Source organism: Pipistrellus kuhlii, unplaced genomic scaffold (genome assembly GCF_014108245.1).
Source record: "Pipistrellus kuhlii isolate mPipKuh1 unplaced genomic scaffold, mPipKuh1.p scaffold_m20_p_5, whole genome shotgun sequence".
Classification (NCBI taxonomy): Eukaryota; Metazoa; Chordata; class Mammalia; order Chiroptera; family Vespertilionidae; genus Pipistrellus; species Pipistrellus kuhlii.
This window is the reverse complement of record NW_023425551.1, coordinates 25,200,584-25,227,006: the sequence shown is the minus strand read 5'-3', so window position 1 is coordinate 25,227,006 and position 26,423 is coordinate 25,200,584. Positions and strand designations below refer to the sequence as shown.

At 39.5% G+C, this 26,423-nt stretch overlaps 1 protein-coding gene across 3 annotated transcripts in view; it reads right to left on the bottom strand.

Annotated features, from left to right (window-relative positions):
* Window positions 1-26,423, bottom strand: part of GRM1 (glutamate metabotropic receptor 1) — a 276,789-nt gene that overhangs the window by 3,244 nt on the left and 247,122 nt on the right. The window contains exon 9 of one of the 3 annotated variants that reach the window (XM_045572851.1): window positions 7,204-7,288. The exons of the other annotated variants lie outside the window; for them this stretch is intronic. Within the exon in view, the coding sequence (XP_045428807.1) occupies window positions 7,228-7,288 (61 nt within the window). The 3' untranslated portion in view covers window positions 7,204-7,227. The remainder of the gene's footprint in view (window positions 1-7,203; window positions 7,289-26,423) is intronic. 3 annotated transcript variants of the gene reach the window in all.

The following is a 26,423-nucleotide window of genomic DNA, read 5'->3' as shown; positions in this document are numbered from 1 at the left end:
AATGCAATCGGATTTGCCCCTCAGCTGTCCCCAACTCCCCCAGCCTCTCCTTATCACTGATTCAGTGCTAAGAGCTGCGGGGCTAAGAGTGTGGACCCCAGGTTGGCTCCGAAACTGCGGCTACTGGTTCCATCCACCCCAGGATGAGGCAGGACCTTTTGACCCTGTGGAAAGTCAGAGGGGAGAAAAGCCAGCCTGTTGTAGAAGCAGCTTTTTAGGTTTGGGGTTTCACAAAGTTACTGCACAACCACACACACACATACACACACATTCTAAGGCAATGATAAGATTATTGTTCAATGCACATCTTTAAAAGACTCCAAGACTTAGTTACACGCGAGTAATAGAACACAGTAACCTCCCTTTCTCCTTAGTTTTCTTTGTCCCTGAAACAAATTCAGACCCACAAGCTATTCTCATTGTCCTGTGGGACATAGCACACTGCCTCTCAGCTGCCCATTCTGCCATGCAGGTGTCTCCTGTTACCGGAGCAGCATGCCCACACACATGGTACCTGTACGGGCGAGAAAGAAAAGCAGATGACAGGAAAACCCAGACCCATGCTCCATTTCAGTGTTTCGAAACTACTGCTTTTCCTTTTATTTCCAAGCATTGCTCCTGACACATAGGATGGATCCCAACTCACATAAAGGCCCCGATTCACAGCTTTCACCCTGGGGACGTTTAACCAGGTGCATTTGAAAAGAGATAGAATTGGGAAGCCCAGGAAAATACAGATGCTCCATCCTGCTTTAGTTCTCCGGCATAGTTTGATACCAATGAGACAAAATGAAGATTCAGATAAAGCAAAACTTTCTGAGACCAAAAACCCCTCCCTGGCCTTTTCCTGACTCAACCCGGATGAAGGAAAATCCCAGGACAACAAGAGCCCCACAGCCTTACCCAGTCCATCTTCATGGGACTCTCATAAAACCAGCTACATAGAATAGAAGAAAAGGAAATACATTGTGTGTGCCCACTGCACATTCTATTCTGTATGTTGTAGTAACTATGGCCTTACTTTTGGACTCTAGGCTTATGTTCTATGTAACCTTTTAGCAGATGGTGGTACTTGACCATAGCATGCTATTAATAACAACAGTGTTAATACTTAAATTGGGAAATACTTTCTGCTCTGTTTTATTAGGAGTCCATGAAAACAAGAAAATAGCACAATAATAACACATTGAGACGTTAAAAGGAATAGGTGAATGTGTAAAATAGATTATTCCACATTATAACCTTTTGTTTGAAAAAAGTAGGAAATGATCAATTGTTAATATAACAGCTTACTTAATCATTTTGAAAATGCAGGTATGACTGCTTCAAAAGTTGTATGTGTGTCACATTATGATGAGGATAATATTTTGACATTTCATACTTTATAATTTAAAAAGTGAAATGAGCCAACTAAGTACAGATTTTTGTAAGAATCATGTTATCTACTATAGAAATTCTAGATACCAAGGTTCTAAAATAGATATAATAGCTAACATTTTTATCTGTGGAAAGGGTAATTTCTCCATACATATGACCACCTATGCTGTATTTTTAATTGTCTAAGAAAAATCTCATCTCTGAATGATTATATCAAATTTAGTATTTGAAACTATAGGTAAATTCACCTCCCACTTTCATCTTCCTCGATCTCCTCCATCCCCACTCAACTCACACTGTTTCTTTATAAAGTCAATATAGTTCCTCCAGAAAGTATAAAACTTGTATTTGCCTCTGGCCTTGCTCATGTATGATATATTTTATTTGGTGTCCCATCCAAGCTCAATGTCTTCCATCTTCTTTCAACTGAAATAGAAACACGTTTTCCTTCTCCAAATTCCTGCCTCTCAATGTTCACTCAGAAAACCCATATAAAACAAGTCCCTTGAAAACAAAAACACTAACTTGAAAAGATCTATGCACCCCTATGCGCATTGCAGCATTACCAGTAATAGCCAAGATATGAAAACAACTTAGATGTCTATCAACAGACAAATAAAGAAGTAGTATATACATAATGGAATATTTATTATTCAGCAATTTTGAAAGTATGTAATCTTGCCATTTGTAAGAACATGGATGGAAATGGGGGGTATTATACCAAAAGAAATGTCAGATAGAAAAAGACAGCTATCATATGATTGCACTGATGTATGGAATTTAAAAACAAAACATAAGAAATGAACAAACAAAACAGAAAAAGACACAAATATAGAGAACAAGCTGATAGTTACCAAAAGGGAGGGCCTTGAGAAAATAAATGAATGAATAAATAAATAAATGTCATTTGAGAACAAGTCTGTCCCTGCTTCTACCAGTTTCCACAGATACTAGCCAAAAGTGACCTCTATTAGAAAAAAAGGCATCCTTTTATGCCTGGGACTTACTCACTCACATGAGTTGTTTTCCTCATTGCTCAGGATTTCTATGGGGGCCTCTTTTAAAATCATGCACTTCCATGTGTTAAAGGTATTATCAATCATCTGGCAGACAGATATAATCATAATTTAGTTCTGTTTTAATTTGATACACTTTTTATTCTTTTGGTGGGATATTCTCCCCTCACCCACCCCGGAATTAATCAAAATTAGCAGCTTTCCTTCCCCTAGAGTCTTGCTCTGAATCTGCTGTAAAGTACTGTTTAATTAGGAAGCAATTATAATCCCCCAGGGCATTGATCAAAGTAAGAAAATTAGATTTTTTTTTCTCAAGGACAACATAAACCATTTTCTAAAATCCAGAGATAGTGGAGGGGAAAAAAAAATGTGTCGTTTTGTATAAAGTGCAGTACAGAGTGTAAACCTTGGCCACTGGAATAGTTATTTCTAACCTGCGGTTCACAGACAGTTCGATGTGAATTTACATGGGCATTAAGCATTGTTTTTAGACTGAATCAATAGTATGTCTTTGTAGATTAGGCACTGTTTGTTTTTGTTTGTTTGTTTTTTGCTTGTTTTTTAAATATGTTTTTACTGATTTTAGAAAGAAAAAGAGAGGGAGAGATAGAAACATCCAGGAGAAACATCGATCAGCTGCCTCCTGCATACCCCCTAATGGGGATCTAGCCCATGACCCAGGCATATGCCTTGACTGGAAATTGAACCTGCATGGGATGATGCTCAACCAACTGAGCTACACCAGCCAGCCGGGCACTGTTATTTTAAATGCACGCAAATGCTGTTGTGATAAAATGTACTGCTAGATACAAATGCAACTAAATCCTGAAAAAAGATTTTTTTTGTATTTTGTGTTCAAGTGGCCACTAGTTAAGGTACAAATAATATCATAAATTTTGTTGAAGGTTTATATCCATTTTGGTTTGTAAAGCAATTATCCAATTTGAAGCCCATTGCTGATACCAAGAGAAGAAAAATGTATAAAATATGGGGCAAAAAAGGAATAAGTGCACTATAAAAATAAAATAAGACTATTATTTAATTTCAGATAACTTCAATACCTTCTAATATTTGATTTGACTGAGTTTCCTAAGAAAAGCTCCCTGGTCTAGAAACACCACATAATTGATACAAAGGATCCCATTCTTCTTGCTCTTTCAAAAGACAGGTATCATGCCTAAACTAATCTCGTATTTGAAGATTAAATGCAGTAGTAGCTGGTGTAACTACCTTGGGTGCCTAAATATTTTTGTTGATATTGGAGGAAACCCCTGTTAGGTCTGGGAAGATATACACCCATAGTGTTGAGAGCTAAGCTGGCCTGGGGCTACAGTTTCAGCTACAACAGGCTTGGGACCTTGCTTTGGTTTTCCTTTCATTAAATATTGCCATCCCTCCAAACAGAAAACGCAATATTTACAGCACTGCAGAGACTAATTAGAAGTGGGTGGTGTACACAGATCAGTATATCTTAGCGGTCAGAGTGATACTTTCTCATTTGTTTCAGTAAGTACTAGTTACATCTGCCGAGAACACTGTTCTCTGCTCCAGAAAGGTCTAAAATGGGAATAGCAGTGGGTGGGTGTTTGAGATCAGGAGGAAAGCATCCTGAACAAGCTGCCTGAGGGGGAAGCTCACACAACACCTGTCTCCCTTATGTCCAATTCCAGGCTTAATAGCTTCCCAACAGACATAAGGATGGCATCCAGAGAGCCCACAGACAAGGAAAGACCTTCATGTAAGGGGGAGGGAAGGCACTCCTGGGAACCCGAGAGGTTAGCATTTGTTTTCTTCTGAAAAGGAAAGTGGAAAGAGGAAATGCCATTAGGCCACGCCTGGAGAGAATGGGGTCCAAGTTAAGAAAACAAGCCAAAGCCACAGATAGGCGTGAGAGTGATTCTGCCTAGGCCTTGCAGCTATGGCTGAGACAGGAGGCCTTTCAAGGAAGGCGTGGTGCTGTTTCCATGGGGACACCCCAAAGATCTCACCGGTACCTGCTTCAGCGCACTGGTACCAAAATGCAGTTTGAGTGGTGATGTTTGTAGAATCTCAGTCACAGGAATTATTTGAAATCCCTTGAATCAGACACCTGTTTTCCCAGGCAATCTCCAGCTAGTCTTCTATACAGACAGCTCCCATGGAATCCAGTTCCACTTTTTGAAGACTTTCCAGAAAAACCTGCATAGTATCATTCTCTGGGAGCCTATCTGAATGTAATTAAAATCTCTCACCTTTTGACTCACCACTAGTTGTAAGGTAGAGAATCTGTGACTGTGTTATTCAAGACAAACGCTCTTTGATTACATGAGAATCTGTTGATATTAAATCTTAAACAGCGTTGAGAATTTTATCCTTCTCTTCTTGAGTCTCACCTCATCATAAGCAAACCAAAGAACTATTTGGCTAGCTGGAATTTCCCATATTACAAAGTTTAAATACATGGTCCCCTCGACAATATTTGACTTTGAGTGGTGGGCACACAGAACACTATTCAGATCTTGTAACATAGAAACACACACCTGAAACCTATGTGTTCATGTTGACCAATGTCACCCCAGTAAATTTAATAAATAAATAAATAGTCCTCCTTTAAGAATCTTTAGATCAATCACACTCTTTATCCTAAAATTATATTATACTGGATAAAAAACAGCACCAAGGAAATCAGCTTGCCTCTATTAAGCCTGAGCTTTCTTCAATGAATTAATACAGAAATTACCTCAACAAGGTCAATAAAGTAAGGAAGGCCCCATAAACTTTGGACATGGAATCTACTGTTTTAATAAATTGACAACTTAATTTCAAGCTGAAGAGCTGAATTCTGATGGTTACTAAACTTTTCCTGAGCACATATTAAACATGACTACTGGCTGATTGAAGAAATTCTCATGCCAAAATTTATTTAAACTATTATATGGTACAGAAGCATTGTTTTAGCAACCATATGCCAGGTGTAATTAGATTCCTCCAGGAAGCAGAGATGAACCTAGATTATGCTCCCTAAGAAGAAATGTCAGGTCAAGCATTATCATTGCTTCTATGGTCCATGCTACCAAACCCATATTTTAAATAGCAAATCCTTTGATGCTCTTCAGCTCTACCTGAAATATAGAGCAGTTACATTGCTCGGCTGAGATTATTTCTCAGACCCAGGACAGATCTGGGTAGACTGTAATGGTCCAGTAGTCACCTTTATTTCCATCACTGGTCCCTTTACCTTTCTTATTTGCAAAAGCTATGAGAACTGAAGGTCACAGAGAGTGCGTATTTTTCTTTTTTTCTTTTCAGGAACACCCAAGGCTAAAATTAGCCAGTCTTAGCTTTGAAGCTACCAATATCTTCTTTATCATGTATAGTTTCTAGAAAGCAAGCTTGAATAGATCCTGATTTGAAAGTTCTTAGCCAACCTGTTAGCTTTGCTGATTGCTGCATTCACCTCCCAAGGATGTAGCTACTACTTTCAGCCTTTGTTTTTAGGCACTCACCTTCATGTCATGGAGTGTTAGGAGATTCTCCTCTCTCTCTGGCCCTGCTGTCATGACAAGACAAATACATTTACTCTCCCCATCAATACCTTTTGACAGGCAGCCAGCAGCTGTCATAATGAGGACTTCCTTGGTGTGTCCTTGGTCAGACTCAATGCCTGGTACAAGAAACACTCAATGGATTTTGACTGGGGAGAATTTTTTAAAAATGCATCCAAGCAGACTAGAGTGGCTTTGATCTATAAATGCAGGAGCCTTCAAACCACCACCTGAAACATATTGACATCGCTACTGTATTTTTCCCTCTAAAAGTAAAAAAATTTGGTTTCCATTTGGGTGTTTTAAGGGTCTAGCAGAACACAGACTTCCCAATGCACTCCACTGAGTCAAGAGAAGTGATGCTAGGGCCCCATTCACCAGCCTCCAAGGCCAAGTTCAGTAGCAAACATTTGGACAAATTAGGCCCTTCTCATCCGAAGAGCAATTGAAACCACAGACACCTCATCAGTGGGTTCCCTCCTGCTGCAGGAATGTGTACCTTTGACTCTCCCAGGAGTTTGGAGGGCTGTAAAGGAACAGCTGAAAATGACCACAGACTCCATGCACAGTGAATTGAACATGGTCTTTGTTCTTTTGTTAACTTAAAGAGACACTGTCAAGATCTACAGGTCAAAAATTGGACCAAACATGCATCGTTTTTATCAGATAGGGAAAATCTGATAAAAGCACTCAGAATTCTGGGAAAACAACTGCCCTGATTTTTATAAAACTTTCTTTTTGTGGGGCTTAGAAAACTTTTGGTTTTTTGCTCCCCAAGATGAGAGACCCCCAACAGAGGCTCCTGTGAGCGCCCACCCCTGAAACTGACATTGTGGAACTTTTCCAGAAGTTCAAGTATAGCTTTGCTTTAATGCAGACAGGATCAATTTCAAACATTTGTGCAACAGCAAAAAGGCAGAAAAATAAATAAAAGGGAAAAGCTCTGTTTGCCAAGGAGAAGCTGACAACTTTGTGAAAGGGAAAAATTCACTTTCGAGCTTGTGAGTGGGAGTCACAAACAAAAGCAAATCTCCATAATCAGAAAAAAAAGTGTTGCATCTTGCATCGAAACATAAAAAAGCGAAAAGACTAACAACTTGACAGTGTCCTTTTAAGAAAGATGGACAACCAAATTAAGTCAGTCGTGCAAACCATGGCACGTAAATGGTTCCTCATTCTGGATGGCATGCACCACATCTTGTTTCCATATTATTGTAGAAAGTGGAAAAACCCAGGAGAGAGAAAGCAAGGGCAAACCGCTCTATTTTCCATGCAGCTTCTCTTACACATTCACTGCAGTGTGGGGGTTTTCAAAGCTGCACATGTGCCGACGGACACTGGCTGGTGGGCGAGAATTCTGGCTGCCTCTTCCTGAAGATTGAAAAGAAAAAGACACCCAGTGAGTGAGTGGTTATGCATGTGTACAAATAAGGCAATGACACCACTCAGGTGGTGCCTGGGGCTGGGGCAGGGCCTGGCCTGGCCCCTGAGCTTTTCTCCATGTCATGTCCACCTCCATGTCCTGGAACTTCCTTGAATAAGGCTGTTTCTCACTGCCAGGCTCGTTTCTGAAAGCCACATCAGTGGCGTGCATTCTTTGACTACGTCTTTCCGAGTGGCAGACATTATTTTGTTGTGTTAGTGCCTGTTAGCTCTTTCCTTCCCCTCTTGCCACCTCCCTTTATTCCTAATGGTGGTTCATGGTTTTATATATTATACCATAGCTGCTAATTTCTCTCCATATTATCTATATAATAAAAACCCAGTGATCATAACACTGTAACAACCAAAGACCGGTCACCAAGAGGTGCATTGATGGGTTCTGCAATGCACCGGGTCTGGGTCTCACACAATTTCGTGCACTTGACCTCTAGTGTTATTATGAAAGCATTGCTGTCACTTTATATAATGCCACATGTATCTCCTGGTCTAATGGTAGAGAAGAGGGGAGTGGCAAGAGGTTGAAGGCACCTGTCACAGGGCAGGGTGCCCCCTCATTTCTTGGTTGGATGCCTCCTAGTATGCCATATAAGGTAGATCAGGCAGGTGAGAGAAGCACTGACTGGACAGGACAAGGATAAAGGGGCAGTCATGCATAGTCCATCTTTCCATTATTTGTTGGGGAATAAGTAGGTTTCCCATGAACTATGTAGCACTTCAGAAGGTGGTGAGATCAATCCATCTTCTTGTCAAGCCACGTAAAGGGGCTGCCAGTTACAGAGAAGAACTTCAGGAACAATATGTTCCAGGGGAACCATCAGCAGGTACTGTGGTGATACGGATAATATTGGTTGAACTGGGGAGAATCTCCCATAGTAGGGAACTCTGCAGTGATGACGTCCTCTCTAGGGCTCTAAAAAGCCACAAATGTTCTCTATGAATCAGCATTGGATCACCTACCCTAGGATCTTGTTGACAATGATCCAGTGTTAATCAGAAGAGGATCACAATGGCTCCAGGTTATCCAAAGACCTTGGTCATCTGTCCTCTTTTCTCATCAAAGACAGAGAGGAGGGGGAGCTCAGAAGAGCGAAGAGGAATTTACCATGCCCCTTCCCATTCCAGGTTTTTCAGGCTATGGCCTGACAAGCTGGGAAGGAGAGGTGTCAGTTTGAAATTTGAAACAAGAATACAAAAGAATAGCTTTTTAATACCTTAAAAAAAGGAAACTGATCTGAATGTAGAGGGCAGGGGAAAATATTTTCCATAGCACAGTTGATGTTAAGAAAGAAAATAACAGAATTTATCAATGTGTGTATTTCCAATGTGGACAATTCAATAAACCATTTGAAAATGTGTGATCCACCCAGAACAATTTGAAACCCCCATCTAGGGATGAGATACCTTGGTGTAACCTTATTACTCCTTCAGTAATCAATTTATTTAATGTAAGTAGACAAAGAGATAATGATTGCTTTTGAACTTGTGAAAATAATATACCGTGTTTTTCGGACCATAAGATGCACTTTTTTCCCCCCAGAAGTGGGGGGGGGGGGGGGAAAGTCCCTGCGTCTTATGGTCCAAATATAGCCTACACATATATTATACTTTTTAAAAAAAAGTTTTTTTACTTGCCCGGCTCTGTGTGGTCTCTGTGTGCTTGCCCGGCTCTAAAATGGTTCTAAATGCTGCTGTTTACTTTACAGGGTTGATTATATGTGTTTATGACTGTGATGTTGGGTTTTAATGCACATAAAATATTTTAGGACACTATTTGTTTCAGAATCTTTTTTTCTTCATTTCCCTTCTCTAAAAACTGGTGCGTCTTATGGTCCGGAGCGTCTTATGGTCCGAAAAATACGATACTTCTGCTCTTTAATATGCCCACCTGAAATTACAATGGTCATAAAAAACAATGAGAACAATAGCAAGTAGAGGCCATAAAGTAATAAAAGTGTGATGTGTGACTATGCGAAGGAAATTACCAGTAAGAAAGATCAATTAACCTGCAAAATAATATTCCAATTCAATTTTTCATGTAGAGGGAGAAAATATATCAAGACCTTTGGCTTTGCCTTGCTAAACTGCCTGCATCCCCTTGAATCCTCCAATTGTACGTATAGATGATGTTTACAAGATGTCTGGTCCAATAGTCTGGGGAGCCAAGACCCTGGCAGGGCTGGCTTCATGGCCCTGTAACTAATGCAGACACCAGGTCCCTCATTAGAAGAGCCCTGTGCTTGGGGTTTAAAGCTCCATAGTCATCTTTTTGAAATTCATAATAATTTTATCTCATGACTTGTGTTTTGTGATATTGGAGAGAAAAAATGGAGCATGCACTTTGGACTTGGAGCCCCAGCTCAAGCACAGTCATGCCTCCCCAAAGTCCCTAAACAGACCTTCAGTTTCTTGCTCTCCTGCCCCCTGGGACTTGAGTCAGCCTAGTCTCCCTTGGGAACACGGCTACCCTTCATGCTGCGAGGGTTCTCTGGGCACCAGCAGAGAAGATCCTGGTCCTGTGCACGTATCCTGTAGCACCTGGGGGCAGCCAATGGCCAGGGCCCTCTCTTTCCTTGACTGGCAGGGCCACTGTGCTTCTTGCCCATTCTCAATGCCAGTGCCTTACAGGTCCCTGAACTGTTGCTGAATACCCTTGGGAGTCACCTGTCCACTATTGGCTGAAGCAAGAAGCTCATGGGAAGGCAAGCTCCCTGGTTCAAGTCCTCAGTGGCATCTGCTCAGTGATTGGTTGGATGGGAATGTGGCAACCTGAGAACTGTGCATGTGCAGACTCTCATAGTGGAGACTGCAGCTCTCAGAAGGGCCTGCACTTACCCTGTCAACCCCCGCCTCCCCCCCCCCCCCCCACACACACACACAAGGAAGCATGACTTTACATGACAAATAAAAAATGCCCTGGCAGGTAGCGAGGGAGACGACAGAAGAAAGGAAAGAGCTTCATATTTTAGTCCTTTTAACGCCTTTCCCTCTGCATTTTGAACTGGGCCTCCCTGTTTTCATTTTGCGCTGGTCTGCGCAAATGATGTAGCCGGTCCTGTGTGCTGGGATATATGATGATGAAAACAACGCAGAAACCTTTCAGGCAGGCCGAGTGTGGGCAGACACTACTGTGTCTCCAGGCACCGGGGCAGGGAGCTCTGTGGCCTCTGTGGCTGACCTAGAGTCACTCCTGCAGCGAGTGAACAGTGTTGTGGGTCCTCAGGGAGTTTCAGCTGTCCTGACAGCCAAACTTCACAGAGCAACTCTCAGCAACCCCAAAGCTACCTTCACTAACTGTGGATTGAAACGGTTGAAAAACTACAGCATCTCCTTCATGGTGTCATTTCTTTGGTCCTCACCCTTCACTTGGTGTTGAAGTGTAAATCACTGTACATGCAGACACTGCTTTTATGAAAGGAGTGGCTGACTAAAGGGTATAGGCTAAACCTTGCACAACCTGATGCCAGGGTGGCCAACTGCATAGAAACTGGGAGAAGGAGTTTGACTTCAGAGTATTTTTAGCAACTGTAAAACCACATATTTAACCAACCACAGATTCCAGAGCCAGAGCGAAAGCTTGGAGGGAAAATGGAGCATATGGGGGCTTGTCAATTATAAGTCCCAAATCTGTGCTTGAATCTTTTGGCAGATATTATGGATTTAAAGAGACCCCAGAATTTCACTTAGAAAGATTCCTCTTCAATTCTTTGGAAAGTACAAAGTTTGCCTTTTTCTTTCTTTCTTGTTCCTTTTTAAATAAAGAGCCACTGCTTGTTTTAAACTCATGGATTGTGCTTTCCCATTGTCTATATTAGATATATTTTATATACATATATATATACACATACATATATATGTATGTATGTATATATATCCTGTTTCCCCGAAAATAAGACAGTGTCTTATATTAATTTTTGCTCCCAAAGATGTGCCAGGTCTTATTTTCAGGGGATGTCTTATTTTTCCATGAAGAAGAATACGGTACACATTATTGTTAAATAAAAATAAAGGAAATTTATTACCTGTATATGGTACGGTAGTATGGTAGTTGTCAACACAAACCAGACAGACTGTGAATCCTATAGTATCAAGAATTTACTCATTTATTCAATGACAATCATGTCATCATCTTCTGGAACATCATCATAACAATCCAATTCCTGAATTTCCTGGTGAATTTCTTGTGATTCAATTTCTTTCAGAATCAGTGGACCAAATTTCTCATGTTTAGCAATAGCATTCTGAGACAGAGCCTGGAGGGGTGGGGCTTATTTTCAGGGGGATGCCTTATATTTCACTTAGAAGGAAACCTGTAAGTAGGTCTTATTTTCGGAGGATGTCTTATTTTCGGGGAAACACTGTATACAAACACACACACACACACACACACACACACACACACACACACACCATACTCTGGGTGTACTTTGTTTAAATGTTAAACGCATTCTTTTCTTGAGAGCAGGTTGCTCATAGACCAGTTTCTATGCTAGGAATTATCCTTTACATGAATGTGAGATGTTATGAACAAGCTTAATTCATTATAGCACAGCAGTAATATCACTGGATAGGACTCAGGAGACCAGAAAAATTCCAACTGTGTATTTTCCCCTTTCAGACCCAGTTTTATCTTCCATGAAGAAAGATTGTTGAAATAGTACATGTAAAAACTTCCTAATAGCAAAGTGCTGTCTCAGCTTAAGCCACTACCACTGATACCTTTCCTCTGAAGGATGGAGAAAGGAGAGCAGAGACAAAAGACCCAGAGGTTTTAAATCTCAGTGTGTATGTAGATGAGACTCATTCAGAGTACCTCAAACTACACTACACTTGACTCGTGGATTTTATTTTATTTTATTTTATTAGGGTTTTCTTTTTTTCTTTTTTAAAAAATTTCTTTATTGATTATGGTATCACATAATTATCCTCATCCCCCCTGTGGATTTTAGCTACTTTCCTTATTTAACATCTAGCAGAAAATAAGCTGAATTCTGTTTGTTCTCTGGATTTATTTATTTTTTATTTATTTATTTTTGTAGGCATCGTTAGTGACATTGAATGGCTGTGTTAGGAGCAGGTAAAGGCCAGGTACACAGAGTCAGGCTAGCTGTGTTAGGTTTGGAGGTGAATCTGCATTTAGCACAGAAAAAAAATGGTCTATACAATTCCAGATGGTCAGCTCACCATGGAAATAATAATGTGGCAGTTGTCCAAAGTAATCTTAAAGAATGACAGCAACCACTCAAGACTATTTTAGCAAACTGCTGTTACTTTTTTTTTTTTTACAGATAAATATTATAGAATAATCTGTAACTCTGTTTTTAAAAGTCAAATCTATTTTTCCTATTATCTGAATTTAAATATTTATTTCTCACCATTCGTTCATCAGAGTGGAGAATGGAGCTCTGACTGTGCGTAGGTCCTCTCTAAATGCTAATGTCTTCCACTCTTTTAACAGATACATAGTCCGGTAAGACTTTTTGCAAACACACATAGTGCAGATTCTCCATTTAGGGGTAAAATATTGCTCTATTTTTAAAATTCTTACTTATAAAGGTTTCCAAGCTAATCAGAGACTATGGAGAATGATTTAGTAAGATTAATTAACATTAACATTTGACCTTCTTAAAGTCCCTTTTCTTTTTAAAACATTAATAATATATTTCAAGTCCTCTGTGCATTATCATTAAAACTTATTTTCTCATTTTTAAGATATACTTTACTATGTATTATTTACTGGCATATTTAATGTTTTTACAACATTCATAAAAGTATGTGTGAATAAATAATATATGGTAGTGTTCAGCATATTATTGGACTTTTATATAGCATCACACTATATTTCCATTCAGTATTTTTTTTAAGTAAAGCTAAACTGAATAATTATCACACTATAATAAAATAATTCTCCTATTGATGGTCACTTAGGTTGTTTCCTACATTTTTTCTATTTTAGGCAATGCTGCAGTACACATTCTTGGTTAAGTCTTCTTGCACACCTATGGGAGACTTTTTCTATGGTATGGACTCAGATTTAAAATTTGTAGATTGTTGTACATGCACATTTATTTTTCTTAAATATTGACAAATTGCTTTGCAAAGTCCTTCCACAACTTACACTAATTGGTGAGAATTCATATTATTCTTTCAAAGTCTGTTTTTTTAGGCATCTTTAAATTTGACTTTTCATTATGGAAATTTTAAAAAAATATATAAACATAGAGAAAATGTTAAACTGAACACCCATATCCTTATTATTCAGCTTCAATACTAACCAATGCATATGTGAATCTCATTCATTTATATTCCCACTTACTTATTTAAGAAAAAATCTAAAACATTATGGCCTTTTATCCATAAATAATTCAGCATATGTCAAGAATATAGGTATATATTTTATAATAAAATAAAAACTAATAATACTATCACACCTAGACACATTAATAGTAATTCCTTAATATAATCAAATATCCAGTATTGAAATTTCCCTGATTGTCTCATATATTTTTATTTTATTTTTTATTTTAAAATTGGCATTCAAATAAGATCTGCACATTGTTTTGGATGAGTCTCTTGAGTCTTTTTAAATCTATAGATATTTTCTTCTCCTTTTTGCTTGATACTTATTTCCTGAAGAAACATTGATTATTTCTCAGTTTATGGATTTTTACTGTTTAAGTTCCTGTGGTGTCATTTAACATGTATTTCTGTCCCATATTATTTCCTTTAAATTGAAAATTAGATATGAAGGCTTGGTCAGATTCAAGATTGATTATATGGGGAGAATAATTTATATGAGGTGGTTTTTATTTCCTATTATATAAGACTGGGAAGCACATAAATTAGATTGTCTACTAATCCCATTAAAATTGTTCAGTGGGTTCAGGTGTTGTCAGCCTGACACATATATTATAAAACTCTCCCTCAGTCTTCCATCTGATGGTTTTAGCAGTCATTGATAATCACTATGTGGATCAATTACTTTATTACAAAAGTATAAAATGGTGACATTATAATACTATTATCCCTTCTATAACTAGAAGAACTTTCTATTTACTGAAGATCATTCTCTTATTGGCTATTTGAATCCTATGAGGTAGAATTCAAAAGAAAATGCAAGCCAAATGGATACTTTTCCTCCTTTATTGACCCATGTTCAGAATAATGATTTTGTTTTCTAATATTCTTCTTCAGCATTGATCAGTATGTCACTTGTTCTGCTTCTATGTCAATTGTTTCTGTTGGTTTTTTGATTATATGGTACTAACTCTTGCATGCCTAAACATAGTTTATATCATATAAGACATTATTGCATAGATGTATATTTAAAACTAGAGGCCTGGTGTATGAAATTTGTGCACTCAGAGGGGAGTGATCAGGAGCCCTTGGGGGATTTCTGACTGACTGCTTAGGCCTGCTCCCTGTGGAGCAGGCCTAAGCTGTCAGTTGGATATCCTTAGCACTGCCACAGAGGCTGGAGAGGCTCCTGCCACTGCCATTGCACTCACCAGCCATAAGCCCAGCTTCTGGCTGAGAGGTGCTCCCCCTATGGGAGTGCACTGACCACCAGGGAGCAGCTCCTGCATTGAGCATCTGCCCCCTGGTGATCAGTACCATCATAGCAACCAGTCATTCTGCTGTAGGGCCAAAACCAGCTCTCTGACAACCCCGAGGGTTCCTGGATTGCAAGAGGGCACAAGCCAGGCTGAGGGACCCCACCGATGCACTATTGGAGCTGGGAAGGGACATGGAGGTTGGCCAGCATGGGAGGGGCAGTGGGAGGGCTCCAGGGTGTATTCAACCCCTCTCGCTTAGTCCTGATCAGCCAGACCCCAGCAGCAAGCTAACCTACTGGTCGAAGGATCTGCCCCCTGGTGGTCAGTGTATTTCATAGCAAGCACTTGAGCGGCCTTAGCATATTATGCTTTGATTGGCTGAACAGCCAACTGGACAATTGGACACTTAGCATATTTGGCTTTTATTACATAGGATAGGATTATGCAAAGGCTCTAGATAGTATAATCTCAACCAGAGTTACTTCACCACTTTCCCTGATAAGTAGAGGGAGACATATCAACTTATCCCAATTAGGAACAGAATTGAGTCAAAGTTAGTTTGCAATTTGGATAGGAGTCAGTTCACAATAGGGCATATCCCTTCAGGACTTGCCCAAAGTCAAATCATCTTCCATCACCATATATCGGGTCTAGTAATAATTAATGTCGTTTTTAAACATTCGTTTAAAATCTTGCTTGGCGTTGACTTGTATTGACATAACCTTCAAACACGTGGTATCTACAGAACGTGTGAAGTGCAATTAACAAGTTTTGCTTGAAAAAGTTTGTGTTTGGTTTGGTTTTTGTTGCAAAACTAGGGCTAAGAAGATGGCGGATGAAGAGCATATTCGGCACTGCATGCTTTACGAGTTCCAATTAGGAAGAAAAGCAAGTGAGGCTGCAAAAAACATCTGTAGTGCTCTTGGTCAAGAAGCAGTTAGCGCCAGAAAATGCCAGCGTTGGTTTGAGAAATTTCGCGAGGGAAATTTTTCCTTAGATGACAAGAGTGGTCGAGGCCATGTGTCCAATTTTGATCAAGAAGCTCTTCAAGCTCTTTTGGTGCAAAATCCTCAAATTACCCAACAAGAGCTTGCGACAACTTTAAATTGTTCACAAAAAACAATTTCCAATCAATTGCGTGCACTTGGCAAAGTCCAAAAGTTTGGAAAATGGGTTCCTCATGAGTTGACCGACAACAACCGTAATCAAAGAGTCACAATTTGCAGTTCGCTCCTCTCTCGTCAAAACCGTTTGCCGTTTTTAGAGCAAATTGTTACCGGAGATGAAGAATGGGTGCTGTATGTTAATTTGAAAAGGCGGCCTCAATGGTTGGACAAAAATGAGGCTCCACAGCCCACGCCAAAACCTGACTTGCATGCGAAAAAAGTGATGTTGTGTGTTTGGTGGATTTTAAAGGAATTCTTCATTATGAACTTTTACCATCTAACCAAACCATGACAAGTGCAGTGTATAGTGCCCAATTGGAAAGGTTAGCCCAAGCTTTAAGAGAAAAAGAACCCGCGCTGATTAATCGGAAGGGCATAATTCTTCACCACGATAACGCACGACCACATACTGCAAGAATCACTGCTGAAAAACTGTGCCAGTTGGAATGGGAAGTTCTCCCTCAACCTGCATATTCTCCTGATATTGCCCCTTCCGATTACCATTTGTTTCGTTCTTTGCAAAACTTTCTTCTTGGAAAAAAATTTAATAATGAAGAATGCCTCAAAAATGCATTGACCGAATTTTTTGCATCAAAATCACAAGAATTTTACAACAGAGAGATTAAAATGCTTCCTGAGCGTTGGGCACAAGTAGTAGAAAACAACGGCAACTATATTGTTGATTAAATTTTGTTGTATTGTTTAAATAAATTCGATTTTAAAAAGTATTAGAAAACGACATTAAGTATTACTAGACCTAATATTTGACCATCTTTACCTTTACTAACCTCTATCCCCTGGTAACCACCATACTGTTGTCCATGTCTATGAATTTTTGTTTGCTTGTTTCCCTTGTTTGTTGCTTTCAGTTTTATGCCCCACATATGAGTGAAATCATACGATTCTTAACATTTTCTGTCTGACTTATTTCACTTAGCATGATATCCTTCAGGACTTTTAGCAGAGCACCTGTACTAGTACTCTTCATCTGGTGGATCTCTATCTTCTCAGCAATAAGAGACTGAGGAAGTTTCATCCTACTTTTCAAGGATTTTCAGTTTAGATTTTTGGTCTCCTGCCACATACAACTTTAGAATTAGACAAATGCCTTGAGAAGGAACCTTGACCACTTGTTAGAGTGCCTTTGAGTTTGTTGGTCCAGCCTGTCTGATTGCTAAGAGTAATAAATATTTCTCTCTGCAGGTGAATCTGTCTCCTCAGCATTGAAGGACTCCATGAAAATCGATTCTGTACGTCAGAGGTGTTTGGCTTATCTTTTAACCTCTGTAACTTACCCAATTGCAGACATCAACATTTTGAATGAAAAACTGGAACATGTGTTAAAACCTCTTATGCCTTTCATTTTATCACTCCAGCTTCAAGTGGAAACAGGATCTCTCTGTCTTCCTGCTCCTTCCACTGATTCTCTGCTTGGGCCACAAGCATGGTTGGATACTCAGCCTCTAGCCAGTGCCGGGAATTGACAGATGTCCCAGGGAAAGCAGCTACAGTTCTGCTCACTTCTCGGTTCTCCTGTCTCTGAGGTTTTAGTTTCCCTAATCCTCCCTACTTCAGCAGCTTTCTGGTACTATAAAAAGATAGCTCTTGTATTTTATATTGCTTTGCCATTTATTGTTGGCAAGAGCTGTTCTACTACCATGCATTTTTCTTCTACCAAGAATCAAAAGTCTTGCTAGATTTCTTAATTTCTTAATCTTTGCCAAACTGATGGTTGTAAAATGATAGTTTTCTTTCCCTACCTCCCTTTTTTGTTCACGGTATTTCCTGAACCTAAAGAATTCTTACTTTCTAAGTTTAGTGCATATTTCCTTCAGAATTCTAAGATGTTTATTAAGTTCTTGAGCACATTTCAATATGTATTATATCTTGGCATCCCTCCTGTGATCCTTTTCAGCTTTATTTTATATATACTAGAAGCTCAGTGGACAAATTTGTGCACAGGTGGGGTTTGGCTGGCCAGCAAAAATCAGGGAGGGTAGGGCCGAGCCTGTCAGGAGTTGGAGATGGCGGGAGGTTGGACAGCTGGCCTTCCCCAATCAGGGCTTGATCAAAGCTGGGCTGGCTGGGGGAAGGGGCTGCAAGTAATTGGCTGACCAGCCCTGCCCCTGATGGTGGGGATGGCCGTGGGGAGGGGCTGTGGGTGGTGGGCCAGCTGGCTCCACTCCTGATTTGTGTGCGGGGACTGATTTGGGGTGGAGAGGGCTGAGAGGAGGGGCCGCAGGCCAATTGGAGTGGTGGGGGATGATTGGGGGTGGGGCCGGCCATGGGGAAGGGCTGTGGGCAATGGGTAGTTGACCTCACCCCTGAGTGGGCCATGGGTGGTTGGCCAGCCAGCCTTGCTCCTGATCAAAATGAAGGGGGGGGGGGTGTTGATTAAGGGCAGATCTGGCCATGGGGAGGGGTTGCAGGCAGTTGGCTGGCTGGCCGACCCTACCCATGATCAGGGTGGGAGGGCCAATCTAGTGTGGGGCTGGGCAGGGGGAGGGGCTGCAGGAGGATGGCTGGCCAGCCCTGCTCCCTATTGGAGTTGGGGGGACAATCAGGGGTGGGGCCAGCTGGGGGAAGGGCTGTGAGCCAGTTGGGGTGGTTGGGGCCAATCATGGGTGGGACCAGGCAGGGGAAGGGCCACAGGGGCAGAGGGTTGCTCCACACACACCCCCCCCCTAGATTGGGGTGGGAGAGTCTGATCAGGGGCAGGGCCGGCCAGGGGAAGGGGTTGCGGGAGATTGTTTAGCTGCCCTCCCCACACACATTGGACTGGTTCACTGGCTGCAGTGGGCGACATAATGACTGGTCACTCTAGTTGTTGCATCATTCCAGTTGTTGGCTTTTTATAAATATAGATTTGATGTGAATTCTTATCTCCAATAGTAGGTAGGCCACAAGTTTCTGAGGCAGGATCCATGTCAGCTTGACTATTGTGTGTCACTTTATCTCACTTTTACCTGACTCAATTTTTAGAAATAAAAGAAAACTATATAATTTTTCATGAAAATTGTTTACTTTTAAAAATAAAAGAGTGCTCTTAAAAATTATGTCATGATAAAAGGCATAAACTGAGATTTTCCTGAGTTTACCAGGACATATGGTCACTTATTTATAATAAATGGTCAACAAATGATTTAATAAATCAGAACAAAATGGAGAGACATTCTTAATATGAAAATACGATTCAAGTAGTTCTGAGCTTCTTCATCACTGCAGTAATTTGCAGGAATATCAAAAGCACCTATTATATTGTTAGTAGAGGCCTGATGCACGAAATTTGTGCAAGAGTAGGCCCTCACAGCCCCAGCTGCCTCCTCCACACTCGCAGCCCTGGCTTCATCCTGAAGGTCGACCAGATAGTTGTCTGCTGCTTGGCTGTTTGGTTGATTTGTATATTACATTTTTATTATTATAGATTAATTTCTAAATTAATTGTAACATTAAAAAATTGATTGTCATAAAATCTCAGCAAAATTTAAATTTAAAAAATTAGTAAAAGTAATGTATTTACTTGTGTGCATGTGTATGTGTGTATGTGTAAAAACTAAGATATACAAAATATGTTAATGGTGTTTTCTGTGATACTTAGAATTGTGGATAATTTTTATTAGCTGTTTTGTGCTTTTCTATATTTAAAAATTTGCCTATAGTGAAAAGTTATCGCTTTTTATATGAAAAATAGTGACTGCTATTACAAAAATAAATTTATTATAGCACATAATTCAGAAGTAAAATTCCCTCTCTTCTTTTTAGTTTTACCCCAATAAACTAAGGTATTAATAGGAGCTATGAATATATTTTCTTTTTCTCAAAAAAGAGGTAAGGTAAACATTCTAAAAATATGTATTAAATATGAGAAACTACTAAAGATAAATATGAAATAGAAGTTATAGAATCTGGAAATCCATACTGATATATTTTATCTAAACCGGTACTGAAGTTTTTCTTATCTCAGAATTTTATGGTAGAAAAAATTTAGTCATTATGCCATAAATAAGATATTTTATTGTATATATATTTTAAAAATGTTTATTCTCACATGTAGGCATGTTCACTAATGAGAAAATAAAAGTTCAAAATTAAAGAAAAGACAAGTTTCATAAAAGGAAAACTATCCTACTATGTTTCCAGATAGACTTTAGGTACCCAACAGCTAAAGTGAGTCTTTTTATTATTTTACTCTGACTTATTCAGACAGAAGGAGGGGGGGAAATGAAAACACTTGCCCAAAGCTAAAATCTTCACCTGTAAATGTTTTGGAAAAAAAAATAAAGAAAGAAAGAAATGATTACTTTGGTATAGAAACTTAAAATTGATGTTGTAATGATAACAAAAAGGACTTACATAGCTTAAGTCTAAAATTTTGTGAGACTTCTGATATTGTTGCCTAAAGCACTGACATCAATATTAGATATATGTTTCCACTAAAGTTTATTTTATGCTATCATTTCTCTGTAAGAAGAGGCATTAATATGCTCATGTCACCACTCATCAAAGCAGAAATATAACTGAATAGGCAATAACCATACACTTTCTTTCACAATAGAATAGTCATCATAGCCCCCAAAGAAATATTAGTCATATCACAGCCTATTGAGAAGGGGAAAATAGAGATATTAAAACTGGTATAAGAAGACTTCTGATTCTGGCTAAGATATGGCACCTTGGGGTAGAGCAATTATTCCTCTGAGAACAACTAGAAAAAACAGATAAAATATTTTTTAAAGCCCTTTAAAGACATTAGGAAACTGTCATGGCGACCAGAATCCAAGGGACCAATAAATCAGAATGAAGAGAACTTTGAAGGAATAAGTTGATAATCTCTAAGCTCTATTTTCCCTTGGGATATCTGATCATTCTTGGTACAGAGAAATGGACTGAGAATCCAAACAGAGGTTCTTAACTAAGAGGTAAAGAAGCAAGAAAAACTTGATTCATTCACAGGACTATAGACACAGAAATTTGAGTTCAAGTTTTCCAAGGCAGCCAGGAATTGAGAAGCCAAGATCCTGGAGAAAGGAAGGTCAAGAAGAGTGAGACCAACATTTGATGGGTTTCCTCTAGAAAATTTTGCAATTTTTACACTGCACAAAGCACAGGGTACAAAGCTAAGCAGAAAGTTGCTAAAACTCAGTGAAGTTTTTGGAAGTCTCATAGCACTGAAGAATCAAAATAGGCATTCAAGACATTTTAAAGAATGAGAGACACAAGTAAAGAGTTGAGACCCAGGTTCTTATTCAGGATCCCTGGGTAGCTATACCCCTGGACCGGATGTACCAGGGGAAGCACAACAAGCTTTGTAAAACTGCAATACACACTCAAACCAGTTCAGTCCATAATTGGAATACAACATAAGGAAAATATATGGGAATATATAAGTGTTCATTATGCAAAACAATAATAGTAATGTAAAATATGTGCAAAATTAAAATGTACTACATAAAAGCACAAAAGTTGATGCAGTTAAAGTGTTTTAAGATATTTGCCTTGTTTGAAAGTGATAAAACTGCTATAGTAATTTATTTGAGATTATGAAAAGTTAGAGAATACTTATTGTAGTCGCTAGGGTAATCATAAAAAGAATAATAAAAGAATATAAAACTAGCAAATTAATAGATTGGAAAATTGAATATTAAATTACTAGATTAATCCAAAGAAGGCAAGAAAGGAGAGAAACAGGACATTTTTTAATGGATATAATTATTTCAGAGAGACAAATAGAAAATAGTTTGTCAGCATTTTTATCAAATGTAAGTGAACTAAATATTCTAATTAAAAGGCAACACTATTAGACTTACTGAAAAACTAAATCTAACTTTGTGCACATTATGAGGGATTCCCTTACCCAGAATCTTGTTCTCAGCCTGGCAGTCACTGTTCCCAACAATCACCACCCAGGCAGGTCTAGCAGCAGAACTTGCTTTGTTTGCCCAATAACAGTGATACATCATCCAGAGTGAAACTTCCATTAAACAAGTTCATGTAATAAAGTCGTCATATACCAGAATTCCAATTTCATTTTGCAATGGGAAATAATGAGCAGGATTTGGGATAGTACTAAACTATACATAAGTAAACCTATAGGTGGGAAAGACAACATTGAATAGTTGCCTGTTCCCAGGGAATCAGAGAAGAAGTGGAGGGTGGCAAGTTTCAACACTTAAACGTTTGAGGCCATGGCACTAAGATAGTTTGCTTCATCCTTTTAGTTCTAGGGATCATCTTGTCATTTGGACTTAACTTTTCAAAAACCCCTTGGGTCATATTTTCCTTCACCCAACTTCACACCCGAGAGGTCCATGGTCATTTCCATTGTTTGCTGCAGTGACTGCTCTTCTCTTTTTGTGTCTGACCAGTCTCACCTTCTTGTAGGTTAATCATGCTTTAGATGTGTAACACATTAATTGCATCTGGTCACAATTCAAATATCATAGGTTTGGAGCCAAACAACCTCAAGGTGAAAGCATATCTGTGCTTACTGTTTATGGATCTTAGAATAGAGTTTTGTAAAGCAACCTTACTTTTTTTTTTTTTTTTTAACCTTTTAAGCATTTATCTCTGTTCACTGTCTTCACCCCAACTAGCAAAGCCTTAGGTCAGGCCACTATCGTCTTCTACCTGGACACTGCGGCAGCCTTCCCTTCCCCACATCCACCCCAGAGCCCCACCTCTCATTTTGCTCTCCTCACACTGAGGTTGGGGTGCTAGTTCTAACACACACTTCTCACTGATTGCACTACACCCCTACTTTGTCACTTTAGCAGCTTCCCATTGTTTAGAGGACAAGATCCAAGCTCCTAAGGCCTGTGATCAGGTCTCGAGGGATCTGGTCTCAGCTGACCCGTCCAGTCACTTCTCATCACACTTGCCTTTTTTCTCACCTCCAGACATCCTGGAATTATTTCATTTTCTTCAGCCATCAGTGCTTTTCCCCACTTATAGCCTTACACTTTTATTCCTTAACTTATCTACCCAGTCTCCCTTCCTTTCTTAGCTAACCTCTTTGCACCTTCAGAAGTCTTAGCTGAGATAAAACTTTTTTGGGGAATGTTTTCAGCCTCCATGTATCTAATCCTTAAAAGAGCTCACTACACTTGTGGTTACACATTCAATGTCTTGTCTCCTGGCTAGATTTCAACTTCCACAAAACAGGGGCCAGATCTGATTTGTTCACCACTGTATTTCCTGCACTTGCCCCAATGCCTCATAGTAGGCGCTTTAAAATCATTTGCTGAGCCGAAACCGGTTTGGCTCAATGGATAGAGCGTCGGCTTGGGGACTGAAAGGTCCCAGGTTTGATTCCGGTCAAGGGCATGTACCTTGGTTGCGGGCATATCCCCAGTGGGGGGTGTACAAGAGGCAGCTGATCGATGACTCTCTCTCACTGATGTTTCTAACTCTCTATCTCTCTCCCTTCCTCTCTGTACAAAATCAATAAAATATATTAAAAAAAATCATTTGCTGAGTGAATGGGTCATCAATGCTTCTCTTCCCAGTCTTAAAAAATGGTGTCATATCTTGAAATCATTCCAACCAACAGAGAAGAACTAATTTTACACTAGGATCAGTCCCCAGAATAACTTTTGGCTTTAAACCTTTGAAGCTAAACAAATATTTTTTATAGAAAATTATTGTCGGCCCTATGAAACCTTTTTTTTTTTTCATTTTGCTAATACACTGTAGTCTCTCTTGCCTTCTCATCCCCCCCTCCCCCTTCCCCCGATAGCTCTGCCTAGAACATTTTCTCTGTATCTTCCTTCACTTTAACCCACCACTTGGTGTAGCTTTTAGCTAACGGAACCCTGGTCATAGCTCTTCTTTGATTTAGTATTGACTTTTGAGGCCTTCTCCTACCCAAAGGTCAATAGCAGAGGCCCCTGCTATATGCCTCCTGAAAGCACATGCTCCCCCTCCTTTGCCATAAAACTTCATTCTGTTACAGAATCATCGTCAGGTTTCTCGCTGGTGTCCTCCACTGCACTTGAAGTTCTCTGAGGTCATGGACCATGCAATAGATATTCACTAGCCAACTGTCCACAGTGTTTAAAGCAATAACCCCTCCATATATTTTGAACAAACAACTGGGTTATGAAAACCTTACTAAAATCACCTGACATGCTTGCAAGAAGACATAATCCATGGCTAAGGTCACAGAGCTGGCTGCTCCCTCTGCTCCCTCACCCCACTCCTGCCCTCTTGTCATAATTTCTTTTGATTTTGATTATATAGGTCTTAAATTTTTCCCTTTGTTAATACATTTTTTACTCCCCATCCCATATCCACCTAAACCAAATAACATAATCAGTGCAAAGTTTGGTCAAGTAGAAAATGATACCAGTCTCACAGTGCTTAAGAACATTTGCTAGGAGCAAGAATAACAAACAGTATATATTTTCATAACTGGAAAGTCAGGGAAAGGAAAGTATTTCTTATTGTTATTGATCTCTTTTAAGCAACTTGTTTTTCAATATGGTTAGCAGTATCACTAGGGATTTGGCCTAATTTTGTTAGCAGTAGACTCCTCATTTATCTTAAAAATAATCTGCCTAGAGGGTATTAAGTTGCCTTCAACTATAGGAGGTTTCTCTTACCCTTTTAAAATAAAATCAAATAACAGACATTTTGGGGTTAACTTTATTAATATTAGCTGATTTTCTTTTACTACTTTACTAGAGGCCCGATGCATAAATCGGGCTGCCAGCACCAGCTTCCCTCTGGCACTTGGGACCGGGCTTCCCTCGTAGCCCTGGCTTTGTCCAGAAGGTCATCAAGAAGGATGTCCAGTCTAATTAGCATATTACACCTTTTATTATTATAGACTAAGGACAGTTAGCAAGTAATACTTTATTGTTGTCCTGATATATTTTAATTCATTCAGAAAATGTTACACATCTAAATAATGCTCTGTTTTCCTTTAAAAAAATGTTTTTATCCTCTTTGTTCGTCTTTTTCTTTTTTTTTCTTTTTTTTTTCCCCCCCTTTTCATTTTGAGGCAACTGAGAAGCATTTTGTAGCCAGGAATCTCTAGAAAAGGTCTGGTTGTTAAATTTGTTTGATTCTACACCTCACACCTGCATAATAAATGGTGTGCCAGAGCCCCGGTGTTTTCTTTTCCCTCCACTGGCATATGTATTGGAATTTGGGATAGTTACTTCTGTTTTTTGCATGAATAGTTGATTAATTATTTGACTGGCTGGCCAGCCACCACTATGTAGGTTTTGTAGTTCCTTTTTGCCAATGTTACCAAATAGAAAATGCTGGTGTGACTTACTCAGATGGCAAGGGAAAAAGGATAGGGATTGGGTAGAGATGGGTTTAGACACTTACAAGGCTTCTGCTTATCTCAAATCATACCCACCTCTCTGCCCACCTCTCTGAGAATTGCCTCCTTGATCCTACTCACGGTAACAGGAGTGACACTTCTCTGGAAGACAGTTTTATACTCAGTGACTATACCCTTTGTCCATTACAAACTTGACCTCAGCAGATAGACCGCTGAGCCAGTTGAGCCAATTAGTCTCTCTTTGTGTCCTGTAGGACCACCTGGGGAGAGGAAGAGAAGCAGTATCTTTGGGCTCTCCTGAAACTCACCATGAGGGTCCAGGAAATGAAAAAAAAAAGCAGATCTATGAAGAGGAAGTGAGGAGGCATGCAGGGAGACAAAAGATGAGATTGAGGCCTGGGCCTCTCTCATTAGAAATCCAGTCCCATACATGGCCCAGAAATGTTCCAAACCTTGTTACTAGGAGATACCTGAAATTGTTCTCTATATTCTTTCTATTAAACACCCCACTTCCTTTTGTTTAGGCTATTTAATTGGCTTCTATTACTTGCAGTCAAAGGATTCTAATTAATGAGCCTACAGGCTCTGTTCTCATGATCTGAAACTTCCAAATCTACTGGTACTCTCTCCTTATTTGCTTCATTATTCAAGTTGCTAACATTTTTACTCTTGATTAGCTTTAGGAACACATTGTTCACATGTTACTCTTTTGAGTTGGTAACACTATACACTGGGCACTAAAGCTAACAGATGGAATGCAAATGACCTCATCTCTCTTTAGGTCTGGCCAAGCATGGACAGGTTGCCAACCCATGTCCAACAGGGTGCCCTTCCTCTTACACATCTCACACAGAGTAACACTTACATGTCTCCACTTTCAGCAGCTACACAGCTCCTCCGCTCTACACAGCATAGATATTCTGAACTAATAATGACGCTTGCCCTCAGTTTTTAGCACTCTCTGTACATGAAGGTATAATGCAGAGTTCTATGTTAGTATTGTACATAAACTCTATATTAATGTTTCGGGCTTCCCAGCATAAACCATATGA